The 24,809-nt window shown below is 48.8% G+C and overlaps 1 protein-coding gene across 3 annotated transcripts; it reads right to left on the bottom strand.

Moving 5' to 3' along the window:
* Nucleotides 1-308: 308 nt before the first annotated feature.
* MREG (melanoregulin) lies at nt 309-22,892 on the bottom strand. 3 transcript variants are annotated; one of them, XR_012995652.1, is made up of 6 exons: nt 22,792-22,892; nt 18,134-18,293; nt 9,372-9,462; nt 7,442-7,605; nt 607-737; nt 436-473 (listed from the first exon to the last, which is right to left on the bottom strand). XR_012995652.1 is itself a non-coding variant. In XM_076342093.1 (5 exons), the coding sequence occupies exons 1-5, from the start codon at nt 22,890-22,892 to the stop codon at nt 342-344; spliced, it is 648 nt and encodes a 215-aa protein (XP_076198208.1). In that variant the 3' UTR covers nt 309-341. The 3 variants fall into 3 exon arrangements, 2 of the variants coding, with proteins under 2 accessions (XP_076198208.1, XP_076198207.1); XM_076342093.1 differs by lacking the exon at nt 607-737 and having other exon boundaries at nt 309-473; XM_076342092.1 differs by lacking the exons at nt 436-473; nt 607-737 and adding an exon at nt 5,727-7,064.
* Nucleotides 22,893-24,809: the final 1,917 nt, after the last annotated feature.

The following is a 24,809-nucleotide window of genomic DNA, read 5'->3' as shown; positions in this document are numbered from 1 at the left end:
ATCTCAAAGCAGTTCACAACAAGGAGTTAAGTATTAGGCAGGGTTAGGATTTAAAACAAAACTAAACTAACCAGTTTTCTGTCTGGAAATGCTGATTTATCAGAACTGAAACTATTTGTGGGAATAGGTATTCCCCTGAATTAAAAAAACCCAACTGTCTTAGCACTGCTTTAAAAGGCACTGCTGTGATCTAGATTTGAAGTTTTATTTTTTTGATAGAAACAATGCTTTATTTGGCTTATACTAAAAAGCTGGAGAGCATTAAAAAAAAGTCAAAATTGAAGCAAAACATCTTGAAATTATTATAGCAGAGTCTTTTGGATAATAGGCTTGTGAACATTTTAGAGATATACAAAGTTTTGCTTGAAGACAGATGCAGAAATATCAAGACCTTGACAATTCCTCCAGCGCAGGAAGACCATTTTGCCATCAGCTCTAGTAGGTACGACCTCCCCATCCTGCACTTGGATGACCTGAAGGGCAGACAGAGATGAGGCAGCTCTGGGAATGGAAATTGAGTTTCCAAATCCTAGGCCAACTCCCTATCACCAAGATAACACCGTTCCCTTCCCTCCCTCCCTCCCCCTTCATCCCCAAATGGCTCACTGGGAACTGCTGACTCTGCTGGTGGTACTGGCTCCCTGCTAACCAGAGCACCCCGCTGGGCATGTTCCAGGCAGGGTGAATCACCTTGCATGGCTCCGGGCTCCCATCACTCCTCTATCTGGCTCCTTCACCTAAGGAAGAATGGAAATGCATGTTTAAAGCTAGCCCTGGTCACTTGATACACAGCAGTATCAAAGGAGATTCATAGAGGGATTCATTCATTCCAAACTTGCCCTCCAGCTGAGTTTCACAAATCTTCTATTTCACTTTTTTAATTAAAAAAAAAAAGTTTTAGATTTCCTTTGTACCAACCACTATGTCTTTGAAGTAGGTGAAATACTGTGTATGCCAATAATGTTTTCCATACAAGTTGCTCGTGCCATTTTCGAAAGAGGAGAGATTATTTCAAGCAAGAAGGAGGTTGGCTGAGATGACCTCCTGAGGTCTCCTCCAATCTGAATTTTCCCTGTGATCCCTTGGCCATGAGAAATGGTTTGGGCTTTATTTTCTTCCTCCAGACACATACAGGTAGATCCTCTCATCACTATGGAAGTCTTTTCAGAAACCTTACTTGATATTTTTGAGGCTTTAATGCGGAAGAGGAATAGATGGGCAGCTGGCAGAAGTTTTGTTTTTGACTTCAGTGGTGTCTGGACTTGCCCTAGTGTTTGTGTCTCCGAAGACTGACTCAAACCCAGTTCAAGCCAATGGAAAGAATCCCCGCAGCTTAACAGATATAAAGTTGCCACTCTTGAAAGGATAAACTTTTGGTAACACATCATTTCATAAATATCTCTTCTTTCTGATCTGCTGGTGAGCTATCATCAAACGGGGTTTTTAAGGATGGTTATTCAGGCATACACAAACACATTTCATCCTGCTGGTGCTACCCAGATGACGCACTCTGCCGCACCATCACAACAAATTTTGGCAGTGATGCTGTACCCATTGCACAAAACTTTCTCCACCTGCCAAATACTCTTTCCTCTTCTTGGGCAGTGGCCGGGCTGTGCCTATTTGCCTCCATTTGCTGCCCCCTTGTCTTTGCTTTGATACAGCTCTACCTCTTTGGCTGTTTGCTAGTTTGGCTGCCTAAATCTGTTTATTTTAATGCTGCTGGGATCCTATCATGCCAAGAGTGCCCACAGCCTCCATGGCATCTTCCGTCTTCCTTTCCTAATCCAAGTAAGACAAAATAGTCACCTGAATTTATTACCGCTTTGAAAAATGACTGTTCTCCTTAAAGGGTAAGGATAAGGCTTATGGGGAGAAGTGGTATGTTTCATTAGACCAACTGATAGAAAAAAAAGATGAGCTTTTGGCCATGCAAGCCTTTGCTTGGGGCATTTAGGAGTGGCCAGTGAGCAGATTTCTCCATGGCCTCCCTTGTGCAAGGGCAGCTCCCCTATGGATGTGTCTGCAAGATCTGCAGTCTGTAAGCCAAAGAAATGTTTCTGATAATCCATAACTTGCCTAACAAGGACTCCCCATGCAAAAATGGTTGTCTTCAAAGAAATGCTTTTGGAGAGCTATTTTGTGGTAAGTCACTCAACGTTACTGATCCTCATTAGATTAGAAAAGTACATGCTTTCCCTCCAGGAAGAGTATGTAAGCATTGGAATTCCTAACATTAGAAATGATTGAAACTGAGTGGTTTGAAATGGTAATTTTTCCTATAGCTGACATTTAAAAGATGACAGGGTTTTTTTCCCATGTCCGTTCTCATTATTTATCAGAACTGACTGTGTGATTTACATCCATAGCAAGTAAAATGGAAAGCCTGACTCCTTTCAGGCCACTGCCTCCCATCTCCTCCCCCTGCTGCTGTTCCAGCCTTTACCAAACACCTGCACTGCCACCTTCTGCCTCTCTTACAGATCACAGCTGAATTTCCACCACGATTTTTTTTCTCATCCTGCCAAATTCATGATGTATGTCCTAGGAAAATTTGGAATACAAAGAAGAAACCGTGTGTGCGCATGCACAGTCAAGATGGTCTGTAAATTGATTTTTGTTTCTAGCTGGTCTCTATTACAGATGGCAATTGCACTATACCTAATTCCTAGCTCTAATTTAGAGGAAGAGAACCCTACAGTGTTGCTCCCCATGACCCAAAAAACTGTAATACTTTGCTCGGCTACTGTTAAGTCAACATACTGGCCAACGATTAGGCACAAGTATTTTTCCAGGTTTGCTCAACAGCCTGATTGATACAGGCAGTGTCTGAAATAACCAAACGGGTGCTGGTAGAAGACAAAGCTTAGACCATCAGTTGGTATAAATCAGGATTTCTCACTTCGGAGAAGCTACACTGATTCATACCCAGTGGTTATCTGTTTCAAGTTATCATGTGGACTGTGCTGGTTGTGTCTGCTTAGGAAAAGGAAACCCAAGTGGCGCATGTCTGTGGATTATGGATGGATGAAAAATGTCCTTTTCTTTTTCTTTCTTTCCAGTTGAAATATTAAATACAAAGTTCATTTGAGAAAAAAAAATATCTGAAAGCTAAGTGAACACAGATGTACTTTAAACCCTCTCATGTTGCTCATTTAAAAGAATTCTTGGTATTTTTCCTTTCCTGATTAAGGAAGGGGTGCCAAAGTCACCCTCTATTTAGGAAAATAAATGTTCTTCATGAACATGCTAATTCCTGCAGCAGCCAGCCCCACACGGAGTGGTACTTCCAAGCAGGAGCAGAGTTCCTGGCCCCAGCCCTGCAAACCTTTCAAAGAGAGATGGGCTCACCACTGTCTCCTGGAAAGCGCCAGAGCAATTATGAAATATCTAAACCCCAACCTTTAACAGAAAACCAGTTCTTGCAGCCTGAGAGACTTGATGCATGCAAGAAAAGGTTGGAAAAATTTCCCCTGCATTGTAAACGTGATTTCCCTCAGCATGCCGCAGCATGGCTAAGGGAACAGTGGCATCTGGTGTTTGCTGAGTTGTCTTACAGCCACCGCTTCCCAGGTGGGTGCTGGCAGGCTTCACTGGGCGTGGGCAGGATTTGGCTTCCCACATGCAGGTATCTAGTGGTACCTGAGACCTGTAGGACGTCAAAGACATCTGTACAAGCCTCCAGGCGTGATACAGGCCATATGAGAGACTCAAGCCCATCTGAATGGCAGCTGTCATTCCAGACCATAGAGGTCTGCAGAGATGCATCAAATGAGAGAAATCCAAACTTGCTTCTAGTGAAGAAGGTAATCACTCTTGTTGGGGGATGAATTCCCTCCACCCAGGACCATATCGGTGATGCAGCATCACCAGGGAGCCTTTGTCTTGGATGCTGTTTGAGATTTATATATTTTATGAAGTCTTTCTCAATGGAGAGGAATTCACTGCTAAATGAGGTGCTCTGGTCCATTTGGTGAGGCAGCCTGTCCACCCAGGGGCCTATGACACTTAGTCTGTGCTGCAACAGTTCCAGGGTGTGATGCTCAACTTTGTGTGTCTGACTTGTTTTTACCATTTGAACATCTCCTCAGTTTAATCTCACGTTCTCAATTTGAGACCCAAAATGCAAGTGCTGCCTAGGAGCCTTTCACCTGCCAGGGATTTTTAACTTGCCCAAAATCTAGAATGAGTTTCACTGGGAGATGTTTGTGCTTCTTTCCCCATCTTTGTTCTTGCCCTTAAACAGGATAGTCCCACCGTATCTGCTGTATAGATGTGGGTAACTTTTCCTGTGATAGAGCCTAAATATGTCTTTTAAACACCTCTGGCAGGCCAGTATCAATAGGCAACTGGGCAGTATCTGAACCTTATGGTGAGCGTGTGCCGTCTCTGGGTTCCAGGTGGAGGGTCCTCTACTGCTGGTCCCCAAGACACAGCCAAAGGCTTGCTTGGAGACAAACTAAGCCGTGTTTTCTTCTCCTGTCAGCAGAGGAAGCCCAAATCTGAGCAAAACAAAAGTTAAAGATGTGCATCTCCCTGGTAATTTCTATGCAAATTAGAAAAGGCAAATTATTCTCTTCATTTTACTAACTGAAATTCAGTTATCAGTCTTCTACCTCAAGTGCACGAAAGACAGGGCACTTCCTACTGAGATGAACAGAAGGACTAACTTGAGCTTGGACCGCTATGGAAACAATTTCTGTTGGTTTCTGTAATTTTTCAAGTCGCAGAGTTTTAGAAGTTCTGCATCCTTATACTTAACCAAAGGCTATTTTGCAATATTTGCAGGTTCCCCCATGACCAGTTTTATCCAAGTGCTGGGACTGACAGACCTTTTTCTGTTCATGTTGTGATCAGTACATAATTTGATGCACAAGTCCGCAAGCCTGGTTACTCCTCCCTGCTGTGCAGAAGTGAGCAGCTCCACTCTGATCCGATGCTGCTGTTAATTCCTGCTCCTCCCTGTGGCTGTGCTCAGAAACTCAGTGCTTCCCCCGCACAGGGCCTTACTTCAGTAGCTAAACTCATTCAGAGATCCTAATTATTGTCTCTTTTAGGCAGTTTCTGTCCTATTAAGTTACAACAAATTACATTTTGTTGACATCAGAACCGGTTTCACAGCTACAAGTGACAGCAAGGGGTGTTTCTGCAAAGGCACTGCTTAACGGTGACCTCCATCGCCCAAACAAGCAGCACCACAGCTAACAAGGTATCCCTTCTTCTCGCCCACAAGATTTAGAAACTCATCAGGTGGTTTTATGTAACACGTAGTAGTATAAAGTGATAACATCCCAAGGGCTGACTTTCGGGTGGTGTCATGTATTTTGGCATGGTGTTTGTCGGACCGCAGGATCTCTGTTCTGCAACAGTTTGTTCAAATCAAACCCTGGAGACACCACGCACCGAAGTTTGTTTTCTATAAAAACATCGGAGGTTTTCCAAAGTGCAGCTGAACTTCTGCTTAAAAAAAAATCAATGGGAACTGGGCACCTAGCTCCAAATCCCACTGAAATTAAATTCAATCCCCATCATCTCCTATGAAGACTTTGGTCTTAGGCTGGCAAACAACCCTACTCTTGCAAGTCAACGGGCAATTTTAACTGTACAGAGAACAGGTTGCAGAGACATATGCTCTACAAATACCCCAGCCCTTTTGCTATCAGCAGTCCAGAGAAATGCTGTTGCCTGAATAGGGTTACAGAGAGAGTAAGAAACGTTGGTTTTGTAATGTGTTTTGTTTATTAAACTCAGTTTTCACTGATGTCCTGAGTTGACAAAAATGTTTCCCAGGCAGACTGACAAACAGAAACAATTAATAAATATATATATATATGTATTTCAAACACTGTAGGTATAAACAAATAAAAGCTCTGTTTTGCTATTTTGGGAGGTTCTGTGTAACCAGCATTTTCAACTGGCCAATTAGCAGCACGTGTTAATCAGTGAAGAACTTCCACTTGTTTTTAAAAGATCAAATCCAGTGTTTTAAAATTATTGCTCATTACCAGACAAAACCCCAAGATATCAAGGGTGTTCATTAAAAATCTTCATTAACAGCAGGGAGGGTATACATTGACAGTACATGCAGCTTTATATTGGGGGGTTTTTAATGCAATTAAGACCAAAACTTTCAGAAATTAATTAAGATGTTGGGAAACCAATCTGAGGATATTACAGGAGCCAAATTCTCAGCAGGTCTGACCTTAGCACCTCCCTAAAATCTACCTTCTTTTAAGATGTCAGGCTGAGCACCCCCCAACACAAACACCTTCAAACCACTGATGGCAGGGGATACAGCACCCAACTGCGACACTGCTCCAAGGCTTTGCCGCCTGGTGCTAACTCCTCTCCCGACTATGCACTGCTCCTGCCTCTTTGCCAAATCCCCTGGGACCTGCCTGGTGGGGCTGCCACGGGCTGGGGATGAGGAAGAGGACCAGCGCACAGAGAAATGTCATGGAGTTGTAGACGACTGAGGTATTTTTCGTTCCTCGCTGGTCCTCCTGGCTAGCAGGGTCGAGGGAGGGGACAGTGGCAGGTACCAGCGGAAGGTGGAAACATGGATCTCCTCGCAGTGCTTTTAACTAGAGGCATCTCAACTTTTGCAGCTACTGCTAGCAATGCCTTGTGCGGCAGGTTCCCCTCGTGGCTATGGCATACACTACTAGGCTAGCAGTCTCCCACCGGGGCTATGCTACAGCAGTTCTTGCTCCCTTCTGCTTGGGAGCACCTCGGGGCCAGCGTCCGCCTTCCTGTGCCTTCCTGATGGGGCACGGCTCGCTGACCTCCTCCCTCTGCTCCGTCCAGCCCACTTGCTTCTCTGCAGGAAAACAAGGAGCGGCACTACTTGTGCTAACCCCTCGGCAGAGGAGCCTGGTCCCGGAGGGAAAGAAACCCGCTGTCCATCTCGCACCATCAAGGCACGTTCCTCAGGGCATCACAGCAGAGATGCACTGCGGGGCCTTCTGGCTATCATCCACTCTCTCCCCGCTGGGTCTCTTTGGATACACCACGCTGGCCATCTTGAAGAACTCATCTGCAGCGTCCAGAGCTATGAGCCGATCCTGCCAAAGCAAGGGGTTTTACAGTCACTACAGGCTGTTTTGGGCAGCTCCCTGGTCAGGGTCCTCCCCCCACAGCTGCTCTCAGGTTAAGCCAGGCGTTATGTCTAACCTTTTCTCACTTTGTTAACAGGCTGCAAGAGCACCCAGTTGCACAGCCTTAAAGGAACTTTTGGGGGCAAATTTATGGTACTACAGCACTGACATTTCCAAGGAAGCTGAACAGCCAAGCTACAATTGCAACACCTGATGGGGACACCCCAGATGCCACCATGTATTTGAACGTCCTCTGGTGCAGTTCACCTATCCGCTCCCCTTCATTTGATCTCACTTGCAGAGATGGCGGCTGCGGGGAGGAAGGCACGCTTGGAGCTACTCACCACCACGAAGAGGTAGCGCTCAGAAAGCTCCCAGCTGGTCGGGAAGATGTTTGTCTCTTCGGAGAGCTTTAACAGGATGTCCCGGGCTTTGCCCATGTTCTGGGAGTCACTGATGATGCTGAGTTTGGTCACTGACAAGAGGGAGTCCGCTTCCTTCTGGAAACCTGGGAAAGAGATGTGTTACAGAAACGAGTCAAACGTGCAAGCAGGGTCATCCCTGAGCCCTCCAGGCTCTTGCAAGGTTCCTTATTCCCCCTTCACCTTGGGCTGCTGCATTCCCTACTTGCTAAAACAAACTAGCGTTTCCTTGAGGCACACTCCATGTCTGCACTTGGGGCAGGTATGAGCTTGCTGGTGGGGGAAAAAACCCATAAACCCATTCAGAGCAAGTTTGTTGCTAGTTTTCCAGAGAAGGCATATTAACGTCCACACCCAGGGTGCTGATTCAGCTCTTGCATGTTCCTGATGTTGCCAGAGCTTTCAGGGCTGGTGGGGCTTCCTGAGCACCCCAGCGACTACGCCTGTATGTTGTTGGGAGGTAACAGTGATAAAAAACCTGCGGCAGTAATGAATGCATGGATAATTATTCCTGTCAGCATCTCTTATAGGAAGGGTATCCAGAGAAGGAAAGGGGGACAAGAATGAATGCAGGGATCTTTAAATGTAATGGCTACCATTAACTCTTTGTTCAGCTCCAGGGAGCTGGCGGTGATGCGTCTCACCTGAAAATACTTATGGGGAAAGAGTGGTGGTCTTATGATTAAAGCACAGGTCTAGATAACAAAAGATAGCAGGTTTCACATCTGGTTGCACATCTAGCTTCGCTAAGGCCAAATGATCCCTGGCCTTGAGCTTCCTCCACCCTTTGCAAAACAGCTCCAGAGCCATTGTGGACATGAGGGAGATGACTGGGAGAGCCTTTGACAACATGCAGTAACAGATGTAAGGATGTCAAGTGATCCCTCCCATGTTTGGTCTGTAGAGGCTGCGCAAGCACCTGGGTGAAGATGAATGCTGATACCTAGTTATGAATTTATAATGTTCCTCCCATCCAGATGCCAGAACGGCAGGTAGGGCAGGAGCGGCTGAGATGATACCCATCTCTTTTGCTCCCAGTGATAATATCCTTGAACAGCCCAACAAGTATGCTGGACTCGTACATCCTCCTCTCATTAGCTCCCAACCACCTCCAAGGCATGATGCAAGTCACCGAGCTGATGTGCCAGCACGGCCCATCTCCTTGGCCTGAGTGTCACATGCTGTGTGCAAGGCAATTGGGAAAATCAGGTCACACCCGCCACTGCCTTCTCCAGAGAAGCTCCTGGAGAGCTGAGCACACAGGACTGGTGGGTGCAGTTCACTGTTTGCAGGCTAGGAAATAGCAGGAGTAGGAGGGTCACTGTTGAGCAATTTCATTTGATGAAAGAACATTTCAAATTCACTTAGGAGCAGACGAAATGGGTGGTTTAGCTCTGATCAGCTGGCATGGGCTAAGGAAGGAAAACAGATGTATCTGTGTTTCAAATCTGAAAGGAATATTTATTTTGCCCTGCTTATCTTGTTTAGAAAAAAACAGGGTGAATTCCCAGGTATCCCTGCTAAGTTTCCACAAGGAAGCTTGAAATGGATGAGTGTGCATGCTATTATGGGCTTGAAAGGCTCTCCCGCTGATGGTGGTTCATGGGCTTTTTGATGTTCCTGCAGACACGGTGGCCCCATCTCCTCCCAGCCGTGCCTGAGCTCTGGGGAGTCTCCCGCAGGCTCTCAGCTGCCATGTTTGCTACCTGACAGCATTGCTCAGCAACCTTGTTTTATTTTCCTCCCTTTCTCCTCTACCAGCCTGATTTTGTGGAGCTGTTCCCATCCTGAACCATCATGGGACCTCTCACTCGGTACCACAAAAATTACATCCTTTTGTCCTTTAGCTTACCTAAATCCTCCAAAATGTGTTTCCACCTGCTTCTCACTTCTTTTCGGGTCTGCCGTAAGGTATAAATATCATAGTTGAGCTTTTGCCATTCCTGCAAAGCAAAGGGATAAGAGATACTCAGTCATTTGCATGTGGGGAGGTCTCTGCTGCTTTTCTAGGAATTTCAGCTTTTAGAAACGGAGCCAGAGTTGAACTGTTGATGTTGGCACTGAGGGATCAGTGTGAAGGTTGATGGCCAGGCTGCTGTTGCCCCTGGAAGAAATTACACTGACGAGCGTAGAATATTTTAGCTTAACATTTGGTACAGCATCTCTGTATCTTCCCTGCATGTACAAAACAGGCTTCCAGTTACCTTGAAATTGGATTACAGAATCTAGCTTAGGCGTTGCTGATTACCAAAGTGGTCTCCTTGGTCAGACAGAATATAATTCCAGCTCTGTGCTGGAAATTATAATGCTGTCCTAGGCTGGAGAACAACATGAACTTCCAAATGTAGTTCATTTGAGAGACTTCAGTCTCTTTGGTCCAAAGCCCTTTACCCCAAACCTTGACACCCCTGCTAGTATCAAAACCTGAGGTTGTGAGAATGCCTTATTCGGCCTTTCACAGCTTGAGAAAGCACAACTAGGTATTAATAACTACCTTCTATAAACTATTGCAACACCTTATTTTCATATCCTTGCAGTTAAACTGGCATGGCACATTTTCTTACAGCTGATGATAGCCCAAGGGAAACTAAAAGTTTGGAAAAAAGTTACTGCTCTCAGTTTGGCCACACATACAGTGGCTTCTCCAAACTGCTCAGCCCTCTGTTTGGCATTTAACTGGAGTAGGCAGGTTTTCAAAAGTACTGGAAAACAAGAAAAAGAGACTTTTTTTAAAGGCTGGGGTACCCTTTTTTAAATAGCAGAGAAGAGGGATGCACGTGGATGGTTGAGGTCTGAGCTGGAGTCATTTGACATAATAACTATTCTTGGTGAGGCCAGTTGCTGCAGTTAATGCCTCACTTAACTATACAGCTTAAATCTTTACACTTGACCTCAAGCTTTGTATCTGCATAATGGGACACTGTCTAAAGGGGAAGGTTTTGAGGTTATTTATTAAAGTTATACCAGCACAATTAAACACATCTGTACCAGTATGCATTCCTGTGGAAATGCATGTATTCTGCAAGAAAACCAGGAGTATTTTTCCTAGCTGAGTTTAATCAATGCACACACTGAAAAGGATGCATTTACAGAAGCATCCACACAGCGGGTCAGAACATCACTCAGATAATTTCCCTGCACTAACCTTAATTAATTTAATTTCTCAGCAACAGATTACATAGATGGACTCCTGTAGAATAAACAGGTGTTCATCAGTGCCATCTCCCTGGGATTTTCCTATGCGACACACTGGGTTCAAAGGGGTTGAACAATATCCATGAAAGTAGGCTGTGCTTTAGGAATCCCACTGGTTTTCTGATACCTGGTGCCTTAAAGATTTGACTTGATTCAATAAAGAGTTGGAGATTTCTTAGTGTTTTTTTCCTGAACCTGGCCAACGTGCCACGACTGCAGAGAATTAAATGATGAGCCTGTTTTCTTGTTGTTCAGTGATAGCTGCAGGAATCCCTTGGAGATTATGCTTTGGGAGAAGCAGCCGGTGGGATTAAGACACTGGTGAATTCAGGTCAGGAGAGCATGGGAAATGCAGTTCCGCCTACAGCCACTCGCTCTGCACCGCTTGTCCTCCCGGAGAGCAAAATCCCCTTCATTTTTAGCTTTCTGTTGCTGCTCGCAACGAACCAGCTCTGCCGATCAGAGCTCCGTTTCTCTCTTGACTGCAGCAGTACTTGAAAACAGCTTTTCTGTTTGCACAGGAGGGCACCTGGCTGCCAGCGCAAGGCATCAAAACACCTCTTCAGCCCTTCGCTAGAGAAAGGAGGCAGGGACAAGACTACTCTCTCCCAGCTAGGAGCTAGGAATTGAGCTCCTCTCAGTGAAAAAGAAAAGAGGGGGTTTATGGTATTAAAGCTTTGTGGGAAGTTTATTGCAAACTTGAAAGTTTTAAAGAAAGAGAATAAAGGCCGCACGGTGCCACGGTCCCCACTGGCAGGGATCCCTCAGAAACATCTCAGCCTGCTCGTGACCCCACGGTATAAGCGGAAAGGAGAGCAAACCAGTCTGGGCATGCTGGTGGGGAAATAAGCTGTGTGTCTCTGCCCTCCCGCGGAGATAAACAACTGCTTTAATGCAGACAATCAATCGAGACAGCTGCTGTGATTCCAGGCATGCTTCACGCTGCTGAATTAGTGAGCCGGGGGGGGGTGGGAAAGATGCTCCCCTCCCTGAAACACAGCTTGCCGGGCAGCAGCTTTCAGGGCTGCAAGGATTTACCCCCCTGTGGTAGCGAGCCAGACTCCTCCCTAAGCTAAACAGCGAGCAGTGCTTAGCATGCAGGGAAGCTGCTCCTGATTTCTTCTGGATTAACAGCACGGTGTTCTCCCTTGTCTATTTTTGTTTTAAGGGAATCTAGGTTATGGCTTTCTTGTACGTCGTAGTTACCGAGTTGCATTATGGAAGTGAATACGGTGCATATTTAGTCCCAGGGGACCTCTAACAGTGTCCTGTTGATGAAGAATTTGGGGAGTGTGCAAAGGAGAGGCTTTGGTACAGAAAATGATGCTTAATGGTGATGCCGGGGGGCACCTCTTGCTTTGGTGGTATTTCTTTTGCCTGGGTGTGGAGCTGAATGTATTTATGTTTCCCCAGAGAAAGCTGGGAGGAGGATGCTGCACATGGTGCCAGTTGTTGAAAAGCAACTAAAGACAGCAGAAATTATCAGGGTGAGGATGGGCAGCTCTGGGCTGAGCTCTCGAAGGGACTCGTGCCCTGTTCGCCATCAGCCTGAGAAAGCACTGAGTTTTCCCAGGTGATTCCTTGTAGCAGAGACATCCCAAATGCTGTGGGCAGGGCGTTGTCCTCTGTGTTGCTTTAATGCGGGAAATAAAGCTAAGAGCATCTTTCCACCCCCAAAATTATTCTAAAAAGCATCTCCCTTTAACTACACAGCAGAGGAAGAGCAAAGCCTGCCCAGCCCTGCATCTTCACATAGGAATGGGCAACACCAGAGACTTTGGGGAGGGTGTTCCCCATGCACATCCCGTGAGTCACCAAGAGGTGACCTGCAGAGGGAGTGTTTGGTCGGGTCTGGTGGCATCATGAGGCCGAAGCTGCTCAACACCCGCTGCTGGGCAGCTCCAGGGCAGGCAGCCGGGGCTCCATGCCAAACCCCGCTCTCCCTCAGCCCTTGCTGCGGCTGTGACAGAAACCGCTGCGGCGTACTAGGGCACCAGTGAGATGCAGGACAGGACACGCCGGTCCTTGGGCAGCCCTGGGCAGACTGAGGCCGGAGCAGGCTGCCCTCTGTGCCGCATCCTGGGCTGGCTCCCCCCTGGAACCTCTTCCAGCAAGGTGTCTGAGCCTGTGTGCGGGCATGGGACAAGCAGCTCTCTCCTAAAACTTAGCTTCATTTTGCATTTCTTGTGCACCTTCGTTCCCTGTCCTGCCTCTTGCCTAGTTAGATGTAATTTCTGGAGCAGCGAGGAGGCTTCTTGCACACAGTACTGGGAAAGTTCAGCGGGAGACTGGTCTTCACCAAACCCCTTGGTGTTTCTACAGGTCTGGGACATCCCAGCAATGCATTCAAAATCAATCCTTTAAGAAAAATACCCTTCTGCCAAAATCTGAATTAACCACAGGAAACCAAAGCAGGTTGTAGTTCCTGGCCCTGTTTTTTGCAACCAGTTTTGCCCTTTTAAACCTACATAGCAGGGCACAACATATACCAGTGGGGGCTTGAGAAATCCCTTTGTGCATGAGTCAAGAATATCCTGGGAACAGCAGGGAAACCCTGCCGCCTCTCTCCTCTGAGCGCTCAGCCCTTCAAATATTTACCTGGAAAACTTCCCCGGACTCTCTAGTGTGATATACTAAATCTGCAAATGCCAAATGGAAGTGAGGAAATGCTGGGCATGAAATATAAGCCAGGTTGGTACATAACCGAGAGCTCTGGGAAAAAATGCGCCAAGAGAACAGGCAAGCACTGTCCAACTTTTCATCCCTGCTCATATGGAAGTTTCCTAATTAGTAGGTAGCTTTACTCGTATTGGCAAAGCAATCCTCTACCAAACCTTCTCCTTTATTCCCTTGAAAGCAATTGGTGTCACCGTTCTGTTCAAAAGTTATTTTGGAAATGAGGTCAAAACAGAGTTTTCAGGGAAAGACTGCAAAATACTAGTCCAGGCAGGTACCACGCCACACCCAGGGATGCTCCTACCCTGGCTCTGCAACTCTCCCCACTGGAAGAAGTTGAGCAAATGCAAACTCTAGATCCACGCTCATACACTGAATCATCGACCGACATCTCAGCTTAGAATAAGCTTAAATTGGATTCAGTTTTAAGAGGGGCATGCAGGAGTTCATAAATAATTTTTCATACGTATTAAGTGGGTCAGTTCTGGGATCCCCGACCAGCATCCCCAACGCTGGGCAAATCCCATCACCTCTCTATGCCCCAGCAACAGCGTGTCCCAATACTGATCTTCTCTGTAATGTGTTTAAAAAAGAATAATCCTGTAGGAGAGCAGGAGGAAGCAGAAAAATAGGCCTTGTCAGCTCATTAATGGGCTTGCCAGGAGGATCATGCCAGCGCAGCTCTGCTAGCCAGGCCCCCAGCAGAGATGCAGGCTGAGGAATTGCCTTTGCTAGCGGGGTTTATGATCCCACCTTCCCCAAGAAAATAAGCCAAAAGAAGAAAGAAACACTGCATTTACAAGCCATAAGAACAGTGTTTTTTCCTCGATCATAATGCAAAAACCCACCTTTAGTTTCTATTCACAGACCCATGGCGCAACTGCCCTAAACCTGGCTCCTTCTCTGAAGCCAGTATTGGTGCAACAGTTTAGGCTCTCTGCCCATGGCTGGGTAACTCCATGCACCCTGTCAGAGGACATTGAGGCACTAGGGCCACCACAAACTGGTTCTCGTGGAGGGGGGCACCTGCCACACTGTGCACATAAGCCAAAAAAGCCCAACTCTTGCTGTTAATGTTGGAGGCACAGTAGTCCCCCTTCCCCATAAAACACTTTTCTCTGCATTAGCAGGGTACGTGCTGGAACAGTGACTTGGCCTGTATCTATGCAGCATCTTAAATAACATCCTGTTTTCCTAGAGGCCCTCATTTCATCTCCAGATTTGGGGTTTTACTTTACACCACAACAGGTTCGACAATGCTGCAGGGCAGGAGCAGGAAAAAAACATTTTTTCCATATTTGAAAAGTTGACCCCAGCCTTCAAAAGCTTTGATGACAGCTTTGATCTCCAAAGGCTGCATGAGCTTTACCAGCCCCCTTAAGCCAGCCCTTCAGCTACAGCTTTTCTGGTTTTCTCTGTGCACACCCTCCCTTGCCCACACTTTGCTTCTGAAAGTGCATCCAAGCACATTGTGCTCATCAGCCTCAAGCAGAGAGAAATGTGGAGCTGCAAGTTGCTCAGTCCTCATGGTTTTAGGAGGCTCCAGTGAATCTTGCCTCATCTACCTATTGCATGGTGGGCTTGGCAACCTCTGGGTGCTCCAGTGAGCTCCACCACGGCCAACGGCCCCATGAGCCGTCACTCCCAGCACACAGCACCAAGCAGGATGAGCAAGTGGGTGTGAAACAGGGTGCACCCAGGACGTCACAGTGCTCACTTGGAAGAGCTTGCTGCCCTGGTTCAGCGAGGAGCAGGATGGTGCAGCCCTGCCATCCTTATGCAAGCTAAGGTCACACCAAGTTTGGGCTGGAGCTGCCAAATTTCCCAGAGCAGGGCCGTCAGAAGGGGGCAGGGAGAAGAAACGGTTCCACATGGATCGGGTGTGGGTCGAGCCCCATGGTGGGGGCAAGGAACTGACCCCAAGGGAGGACACCAACACTGTGAGTTGCTGGCAGCCCCACCACGAATGATCTAACATGCAGAAAATTGATTGAGCTACAGGGTGCACTTGGTGTCGGAGTGTCTGGCCCTTCATATACACAGTTTGGTTTATTGATTTACAGCGATCCATGGCGCAGAGGTGCCCAGGCCAGGAAAGAGCCATCATGGACCATGCCCGCTGACCTCCAGCACTGTGCCGATGTCACCGCTGCATCCTGGCCCACCTCTTCTCCTGTCCTACCTCACAGCACCTTGTCACTACATGAACATCCATTTTAAAAAAAAGAAAATATCCAGGAAAACAGAAGTGGGTTAGCCAGATTAAGAAAAACGTGATACTGGTTTGAGGCCAAGCTGGTGCCATACAGATAAAACACACATGACGTAGAGCGACCTGCTCTTTGGGATCCTTCCAAAGTCCTGTGCTAGGAAATCACAAAGATAAAGGTGAGGAATGGCAAAGCATACAGTAAGTGCACAGCACGCTGAAATTTCTTTGTTAAATGAAGGAGCAGAAATAGAGGGACTAGTTCTCCTTTCAGTCCGATTTTAACCAAGAGAAAAAAAGGACCTATGGTTTTGTAACGCTTGTGCCCTGCATAAACAAGAAACTGTTCCTCCATCCCCTGTCCTGCAGCATCCACACACTCTCCCCGGGGACCCTAGCAGCAGAGCAGCTCCCAAAGCAGATTATGGCTTTTGCAGCCCAGTGCTATTTTGCAATTAGACTTTTATTCTCTCTCTCAGGGCTGAAGCCTGATTAGGAGGGGAGGGCAACGCAATCTGGCCTAGTTTTAAAATGCTTGCTGACGTAAGGAGAGATTTCGGCACCCAGGGCTGAACGCAGGAATGTTGGCTTTGCTGGCCAAGTCCCTCCCTGTTCTGCCACCCAGAAAAAGCTGCAGCTGGAAACTGCAGCAGCTTGCTGGGCTTATACACAGTGCCTCAGTTTCCCTAGCTGTAAAAGAGACAGCAGGGAGGTTGGCAATCACTAGCTGCAAAGGGCACTGTGCCATAATTCAAATGAAGTGTATCATGTGTTGGCTTTCTTCAAAGTCGGCCTGATGTTGTACTCCTCGGGCTTTTTTATTAATTGCATTGCATACGAAACCAGGGTATGTGATCTTACATTTGCTGTGGAGAGGAAGCCCCATGCTCTTTGTACTTTCCTTTTTCACGGGCAGGCACAGGCGACTGCTGAGACCTGCCAAAAACCCTATGGACACGCTGAAGGCAGGGAGAAAGCGTTGGATTTAGGACAAGCAGGCACACTGGGTTTAGGACAGGCAGGCACATTGGATTTAGGACAAGCGGGTGCAGGAGCGCTCTCTTGCTCACCCATAACTGATGCTCTCCTCTGCAAGCTGAGCAAGGCTGACACACAGTGCTCCCTTGCCCAGGGAGCTGTCTTTTTAGCAGCCCATCCACTTATGATACTGTTTTATAAATAATAATAGCTTTTAGAAGGCCTGCCTCATAACAAGCCCTAAATCAAGCCAAAAGGCCGCTCGAATGGGCGCGGACTGAAATGAGGAGCTTAAGCGCTGCCCAGAAGTACACCCAGCTCCGAACAGCCCTGGACCGGCGCAGCCCCCTAAACAGAGTTGTCCTCATTTCCTTCAGCCAATTTGGGCTGGATGAAGCTTCCTGTCTTCTCTAAGACAAGCAATCGCAAGATAGAGAAAGCAGTGGTGGGGAGGGAAGAGGATATCTTCAGTTATAGCTGCGACAGCTGTAAAGGTTATGTGCAGCCATGAAAATGTTGTTACAAAACCACCTATTGTAAACACCACGATTAATTCAATCCCCAGCAAAAAAACCCAAACATTAAATGGTGATTCTGGCCAACTGTATACAAGGATAGCATTATCTCATTTTAAGTTTTAAAAATTGTAATTTTGATCTGAGCTGTACCTCTGGAGTTTAAGGCTTCTCGTGGAAGCTGAGCTAGCTTTTGATTTAAGGGGACTATCACAGGAGCAAGAGTTACAGTCTTGCGGTCTCCTGGATGAAGTGGGATCATATTGAAATTAAATGTGAAGCCTCCAGGCTTTCCTGCAAACATTTTGAAGTCTTAAAAGCAATCAGAGAGGGGAAAACGTGTCACTATTTGTTACAGCCTGCTCCTAATCAGGCCACTGAAATCTCCTTTGCGCAGAAGTGCTTTAGCAAAGGAAATCAGGGCTGCAAAACAGCCTTTATGTAACAGTGATGATTTCTCCCTTCTGTGCTAAGAGCTGTGCCAGTTCTCTGCTTCTCAATAATTGCCGTACAACCCATTAGAGGAGTATTTAACTTGACATGTCACTGGAGCAGCAGCTCAGCTCCAGGCGCTGCCATTGCCAAGCAAACACCACTGCAGGCAGGGCTAATGCCAGTCTGATCACAGAAGGGCCAAACCAGGGAAACATCGGACAAAAAAGCAGTCTGTGAAGCTAGGAAATTGAGCTGGGGGTCCCAGTGCTACCAGTACACGTTTGCGGGTGGTGGTGGTAGAGGTGCTTGCAGGGCATCGTGCATCCCAGCTCAGTGCGTCTCTCCTGGTTCAGCTGCTGGAGACATCCCCGAGCTTCCCAGGGATGAGATGGCTACAGATGCATCCACACCAGATATAGGATAAAATGTGGAGGGTGATGGAGCAGATGGGAGGACCTGATGCCTACATCAGCCATGTTGGGGGACTTCGGGGTCTTTATAGCAGCTTAATGGATGCTTAAATAAAGGCACTGCCAAAGCATCCGATGAAAGCACTGAGCCTTGGTCCACGGTGAAACCTGAGTGTGAGGAAGAGCACCGCCTCACCTCCGAGTCCTTGTCCAGCTGGTTCCTGACCACGATCATGTTGTACAGCACCCGGTCATCGTCCGCCTCCGTGTGGGTCACATCATGTGGGGTGCTCCACAGGTTCTGCTCCTCGTCCCGTGCCAGTGTGGCTCCGAAGGAGGCGTAGGGGTTGTTGTTACTGCAGAGATGGGGAGAGGCAAGGCAGCATTATCTACCACAGCATCACACTGCCTCCTTTTACCTTCGCAGGGTAAAGTGCCCATTTCCATGGCATCCCCTCTCGCAGCCCAACGTGCTGCCTGGGAGAGAGGAGGAAGCGGAGAAGGGGGGAATGGGAAGGCAGTCAGAGTTTTTTACCTTAGCAAACATCCTGACCACGCAAGCCATGGTTCAAACCAGGCAGTGCTGCCATGAAACCAAAGGCATCAGACATGATTTTGCTAAAGACACCAGATATTATTTGAGCAGCTAGGATGGAGGAACTGTGAGCATCCATTTGTGAGGACGAAAGACAGCATCTCCCCGTTGCTCCTGCAGCCCTCTGTCCTGCTCCCCATCACACCTTCCCACCCCAAACCCTGTGCAAGCCCCCCAACCTCTCCGAGCTTAACGTGGGAACAGTTCTAATTAACTTAGACTCAAAAATCCCGGCGGCTCCGGAGGGTATTTTCTCTCTGCCCGCCTAACCCTGCAGCCATGCCAAGATCCCAGCGGCATGATCTGTCCCCACGGAGACTTTGTGCACAGAAGGGCAAGGGGACGGCTGCATGCAAAGCCTCTCCCTTGCCTCTTGGCCAAAGAAGCAGCTTCTACCCATCTTCTCCTCAAAGGCAGTGCCATTGGGCATGGTTTTATTTTGGACAAAACACACACCACCTCTGCTGAGGGAGCTGGGACTGGTTAGCCTGCGGAAGAGATGGCTTGGGGGATCAGGTGTATAAACACCTGATGTGAGGGAGCAAAGGAGACAGAGCCAGACCCTTCTCAGTGGTGGCCCATGGTAGGACACACATTGAAATATAGGAAATTCTGTTTAATCGTAAGAAAAAAATGTTCTACTGCGAGGGTGGGTGAACACTGGCACAGGTTTCCCAGAGAGGTTGTGGAGATACTCAAAACCTAACCAGACATGGTCCTGGGCAACCTGCTCCAGCTGACCCTGCTCGAGCAGGGATTGGACTGGATGCTCTCCAGAGGTCCCACCTCCATGACCATGTTTCCGTGTGACCCATGGCTCTGTTTTCTCCCCAGCAGCCTGAATCCTACCGAATCAAGCAGGCAATCCCCACAGGGGAAAACCCATCCCAGCAGCTCCTATCCGAGAGGTACGGCAATGCAGCGCAAGGACCTGTGCCAAGGCACAGAAAGGACGTGTAGCCCCATCTTTTTTTTGGGGACGGAAATGTCCTCAGCCTGCTTGTGAACTCCTGGCTTTATTTGCTTAGCGGTCAGCAAAGCAGAGCATCACCTTCTGGGAAGGCTGTCCCCACTGAGGCAAGGAGCTTTTCTCTGTACTGGTGGCAGTTCTGTGTTTTACAGCTTTATGTTGCTACTGGGGCGTGCATTTTTTTAATATAGGATTATTTAATTCTGCGGGGAGAACTTTTAGTAGAGTACTTCCATAATGTTTCTAATCAAGATGTCCAGACACTTGAGAAAAACAACGCAAACTGAGAAATATTTTTGGCCTTACCCAATAGTTTCATCAGCCATCCTGTGGCAATCCCTGCTCACTTCTTGTTAGAACAACCCACTGGTTATTCTATTTCCTACCCAAACCCCATTCCATTTGCAAGGAACCCATCCAGCAAAACCTCAGATAACACGGCGGGTGCTTTAGCCGTGATGTCAAGCCATAAAAAAGATGCTAAGAGGAGCTCCAGCACACAGATAAAATAGAAGAAAAATCATCCACATCAGTATTCCTGCAGGAAGGTTAATTAGACTTTCAACACACCAAAAACCTGAGCAACAGGTAATAAGGGAAAAGATAATCTCTTATAATCGCTCATTAAAGACAAGCAAACGAACGTAACTTGCAGGGTGTGGATGGCATAACTCAGCCGTTCCTACACCGGAGCCAGCATGGGTTCGCTCAAACCATTTTTCAAACGTGGAGCAGACAGGATCCCTGGAAGGAATCACTCAGGAGCCAGCTGTGCTATCAGCATGAGTTTGGTCCCATCCTGCCTTCAACAGGCTTCTTCCCACTCGCTGACTTACCGGTAGCCCTTAACATCTGACTTACTTTAAAAACCAGTATTTGGCAATAATACTAACACGCCTTAACTTTTACAAGCCACTCCCTCACAGCTTGCAAGGTGCTTCCCAGCACATTTCTATTTCCAAACCACAGCACGGAGCGTCCAACAGCCTGTAAGGGACGTGGGCAGTGCGCAGGAGATAGCAAATCCATACAAGCACGGAGAGCTCTGCCAACAGTGAGCACCCTCAGAGCACTGGACTTCCAAGCAACATTTAAAATGAAGAAATGGGGGGGGGGGGGGGGGAAGAAGCACATGAACAGCAGCCTGCTTTGCAGGTTACAGGAGTCTCCGTGGGACCAGAGGGGACACGGACCATTTCACACTTTGGGCTTTATCCAGAAAATGGTGAGTGCTAACGCTTCATCAACAAATTTCTGCTCCAAGGGGCTTTCAGTCCAGATTAAACCTGTTTAAGGATTCAGAGCCCAAATTCTCAGTTTACTTGCATCCGAGCCAGATCCCACCTTCCCACATTGAGAGACAGCCAGGCAGCCTGGATGCTTTGCTGCATTTTGGCCGGGGTTTCTTTTCCCAGCCCTGCACTAGCACTGTGCCTACATCCGTGCTCCATCCCCACCTCCACACACAGTGCTAACTGCTCTCATTGGCCTTGTCATGGGTTACAGCCAGCCTTGTATATGCCTGGGTAATACATGCGCCTAATTATACACATATTACCTCCTCCTCACTGCTTCGTTCTTTGACACATTGGATTTTTGAGGCTGCAACCACTCCGCTTGGGGAAAATAAGGTGAAAAGTCATGAAGTCAACATTTCACTAGCAACACCAGCTCCCAAAAACTAAAACTCAGCTAAAAGATCTGAAATCTCAAGGAAGTCATTCATTTTAAACAACATTGCAATAAAAATAAAAATACAGCAAGCATGCTCCTGCAAGATCCCGGCTCTGAAATAAAACCCCAAAATCCTCCCAAAGAGGAACAAGCCAGTGATTAGGCTGTTGGATTAATTATGCTGGCACACTTGTGCAAGAGCAAGTGCCTTTCGAATGCCCAGCATTTATACAGGCTTTCCTACTTACAGCCAGCATTAATTGGATTGCCGGCAGAAGGCATGTTACTAAAGAAAGGTGCCCCGCAAGAGACAGCCACCCCGGCCAGCAAGGCAGCAGGAAGGAGCCTCTCCACATGTGTGCTCGGCTCTCGTTAGGTTAATACCAATTTCCTGGGCTGGAGGCCCCATGCTCAGGATTATCTGGTTATTATTTAGGTAACTGCTTTAACAGCATGAAATCAGGACATTTCAAGCCCTGTTGCTGCCTCTGCTATTACCCAATACCTATGTAGGCAACACCAGGAGCATCCCACCCTCCTTCTTGAAAGGCCTCTGTCCCACCGGTGACACAGGGAGGGCACGGTCCCTGCCCCGTCCCAGGGCTGGGGTACCCACTGCAGGCTTCAGTGGTGGCCAGGACCTCGGCTGGCAGCTGGGGAAGGAGGGAGAGCTGCCACAAACCCGAGGCACAGATGTTTTGCAACATGCAAAACCTCCTTACATGCTTGCACAGCTCACAGCTCTTCTCCACGACTCAGGGCTTCATCTTTTTGCACAAAAATCCCCCCCAACCGCACGGCTCGTGCCCAAGACAGAAGCGATCGATAGCAGGAGAGAAAAGTTTGCTCTCTAGAAGTCAGCACGCACACTGCTTTCACACCAAAGCCGGCTCCAGCTGTGCAGTGTCGTCTCCTTTCCAGCATCCCCGGCCCGGGAACAGAGCTCTGCGCCGCACAGAGCTGCCCGACAGCGGGACCTGACCCCCTGCGTAGTGATGTGGGGACCGAGGCACCCCTGCTCACAGGCAGGACCCCCTTTTTCGTCGGCGTCTCAGCCTCCTCTATTGAAATCCCACCGTGGAAAGACAAAAGCTGAACAGTTCCTATGGCAAGGGGTGCACGGGAAACACCGAAGAGGCGCTGCTCTTGGTTCACTTGCTAAAACTTAACCGTAAAAAAACCCCATGGCACGCAGCAGTCCGGCGTGCATCGCGCCACAAGGTGTCAGAAACAACCCGGCCCCTATGGCAAGCCAACCCAGGCGGAAAGAGAACTGAAAGCAGCTTGTTACCGCCAGGAGAAAATCCCTTTGTAGCCTCATCTGGCTCTCGCAGGGGATGGCCAACTCCCCATGGAGAGCAGTGGCTGTAAAATCACTGGAAACTGTTTTGGGGGAAAATGGAGCTCGGCTTGACACGATGGGGCAGCCAACCTGCGGGAAAGGGCTCTGGGGTCCGGATGGTGCCGCCATGGGGGTGAAAAGGGGCTCACGCGTGGCCGTGGACCGGGCAACCCACCTCCGGTGGGAGCATCCCTCCTCCTGCGCAAGGCGCGGGGGGCTCAGCCTCATCCCTCCAAGGGGGCTGGGGGTTACGGAAGGGGACGGGGGTCTCACCTGAGCAAGGGCTCCTTCTCGGGCGCCGCCGCCTCCCCTCCGCAGCAGCCGCAGCAGCCGCAGCAGCCGCCCAGCGAGCGCAGCCAGGCCCCCAGCCCCATCGGCGCCGCCGGAGAGCCGCGCTGGGCGGGCCGGGCTGAGCCCTCCCCCGGCCCCGCAGCGCCGCCGCCGAAGGAGCGGGGGCAGTGCCGGGCTCCGCGCCCGCCGCGCCTCCCCGCCGCCCTTCCCCGCCAGCAGCCGCCGCTCCCAAGGCGGCTCTGGGCGGGTTGTCTCAGGGCAAGACCCCCTGCATCCTCCCGCGCCCTCCTGCATCCTCCCGCGCCCTTCTGTACGCTCCTGCGCCCTCCTGCATCCTCCCACACCCTCCCGCACCTTCCCGCATCCTCCTGCACCCTCCTCAATGCCCGTTTCAGCCGGGGCGCGAGGGCCGGAGGCCGCGAATGCAACGCATTGCGTTGCATTCGCGGCCTCCGGCCCTCGCGCCCCGGCTGAAACGGGCCATCGCGGCGTGCCAGAAACCAGAAATCCCCCCTTTCCAATCATCCGCACCACTACGCTTCCAGGCTTGTTCGCGCTCGGCTTTCTTACAATGAATATTCCTATCACGTGCCTAGCTCAGACCCCAAGGAAGAAGAAAAAAGCTTAAATGCTGAATTAAGACGGTCCTGGGTCTCGTTTAATCGCCACAGGTTTGACTGCATTTCAGAACAGACCATCAAGCATCAGCCAGTCTCCAAAGCCATCGGTCTAAGTGTGGTTGGCCGCGTGCGTCCCGCAGAATCATTTCATTTTAGTACAGCAGCTTCCTGACACCACTGAATTTTTTGCTTATCCCAGCAGATTTAGTAATATAATCTACTATATCCTTGTGCCCAGCACATGCACACAAGGAAAGGTGAAAAAAAATCAATTTGCACTCACGTTTCTCTCCCTCTTTTTAATTCCAGGGCTTGTTAATTCATCATCAGTGAATTTATGGCCCCTTGGATGCCCAAGAGCCCTGGAAAGTAAAGCTCTGTGCTAGACAAGGCACAACCATTTTCTAACAGCGCTGCAAAATGCCCTGAAGAAACATACTCGGCTCGGGGACTTCATAGCATCCGAATCCAGCCCTACTGAGGTTTCCCTGATGGTTATTCCACACCGGGGGATGGAGTGCAGAGGCTCACAGACCCCTGCCAGGGTGCAGAAGCAGCCAGGGGCAGAAGGGGGAATTCAGCTGGAGCACGTTTAGGAGGAGTCAACAAAACTGCACGAACACTGCAACCATCACACACAAACCCAGGCAGCATCAGTGGTGGCTTCCCCTGTGGACTCATCTCCCCTCTCCAATTCTGTATCCACCAGAGGAGACAGGAGGTGAGAAACCTCTGGGCACCTGACTGCAGGGGCTGAAGCTGGAGGTAGACGTACTTGGTGCTTCTCAGAAGCTGTCTAACCTCTGTCTTCACATCTGATGCTCTCCAAAAAGCACTGGAGCCCAAGAGTCCTCCGTGTTTCTCTGAGATCTTGTTTGCTCCCAACTGTCTAAAAATAAACACTTCTGGTAAGGAGAAGAGAAACCCCACTGCCAAAATATGGGTGGGCTGCTTCTCCCACCCAGGTCCAGCCCTCTCACCAAGCTGCTGCATTGGGAGCTGCGGACGGTGACGAATTTCAGCAGCAAAAGCCAACAGCACCGCAAAGCTGATGGGACTGCCGTGATCCTGTCGGGAACCGGCTGTGCCCACAAACACCAAAATCACCATCTGGTACTTTCGCATCGGCCACTTTGGGAACCCACTCGGCCAAGCGGGCTGCAGCGCTGGATTGCTGTGACACCAAGGGGCGTTGGGACATTCGGGTCTGTTTAAGGCCATCGGGTAACGAGAGATCAATGGCTCTACAGTTACAAATGAATTGGAGACAATGATAAGCTGTTGGTGCTGCCCTCCTCAGCAAATAAAGACGATAAGACGATAAGATGAGCCAGGAAGCAGGGAGGAGCCTCCGGTCCCTGCATGGGGAACTGGAGATCT

The sequence above is a fragment of the Aptenodytes patagonicus genome, chromosome 6, assembly GCF_965638725.1.
Source record: "Aptenodytes patagonicus chromosome 6, bAptPat1.pri.cur, whole genome shotgun sequence".
Taxonomy (NCBI): Eukaryota; Metazoa; Chordata; class Aves; order Sphenisciformes; family Spheniscidae; genus Aptenodytes; species Aptenodytes patagonicus.
Note: the sequence above shows the minus strand (reverse complement) of the source record. Positions and strands in the feature narration are given on the sequence as shown.

Coding starts and splice junctions, on each gene's coding strand:
- MREG (XM_076342092.1), bottom strand. CDS start 22,892: ATGGGGCTGGGGGCCTGGCTGCGCTCGCTGGGCGGCTGCTGCGGCTGC. Junction 18,294..22,791: donor GAGAAGGAGCCCTTGCTCAG/GTGAGACCCCCG, acceptor CCATCTCTGCAG/TAACAACAACCCCTACGCCT. Junction 7,065..7,441: donor AGCGCTACCTCTTCGTGGTG/GTGAGTAGCTCC, acceptor TTGCTTTGGCAG/GATCGGCTCATAGCTCTGGA.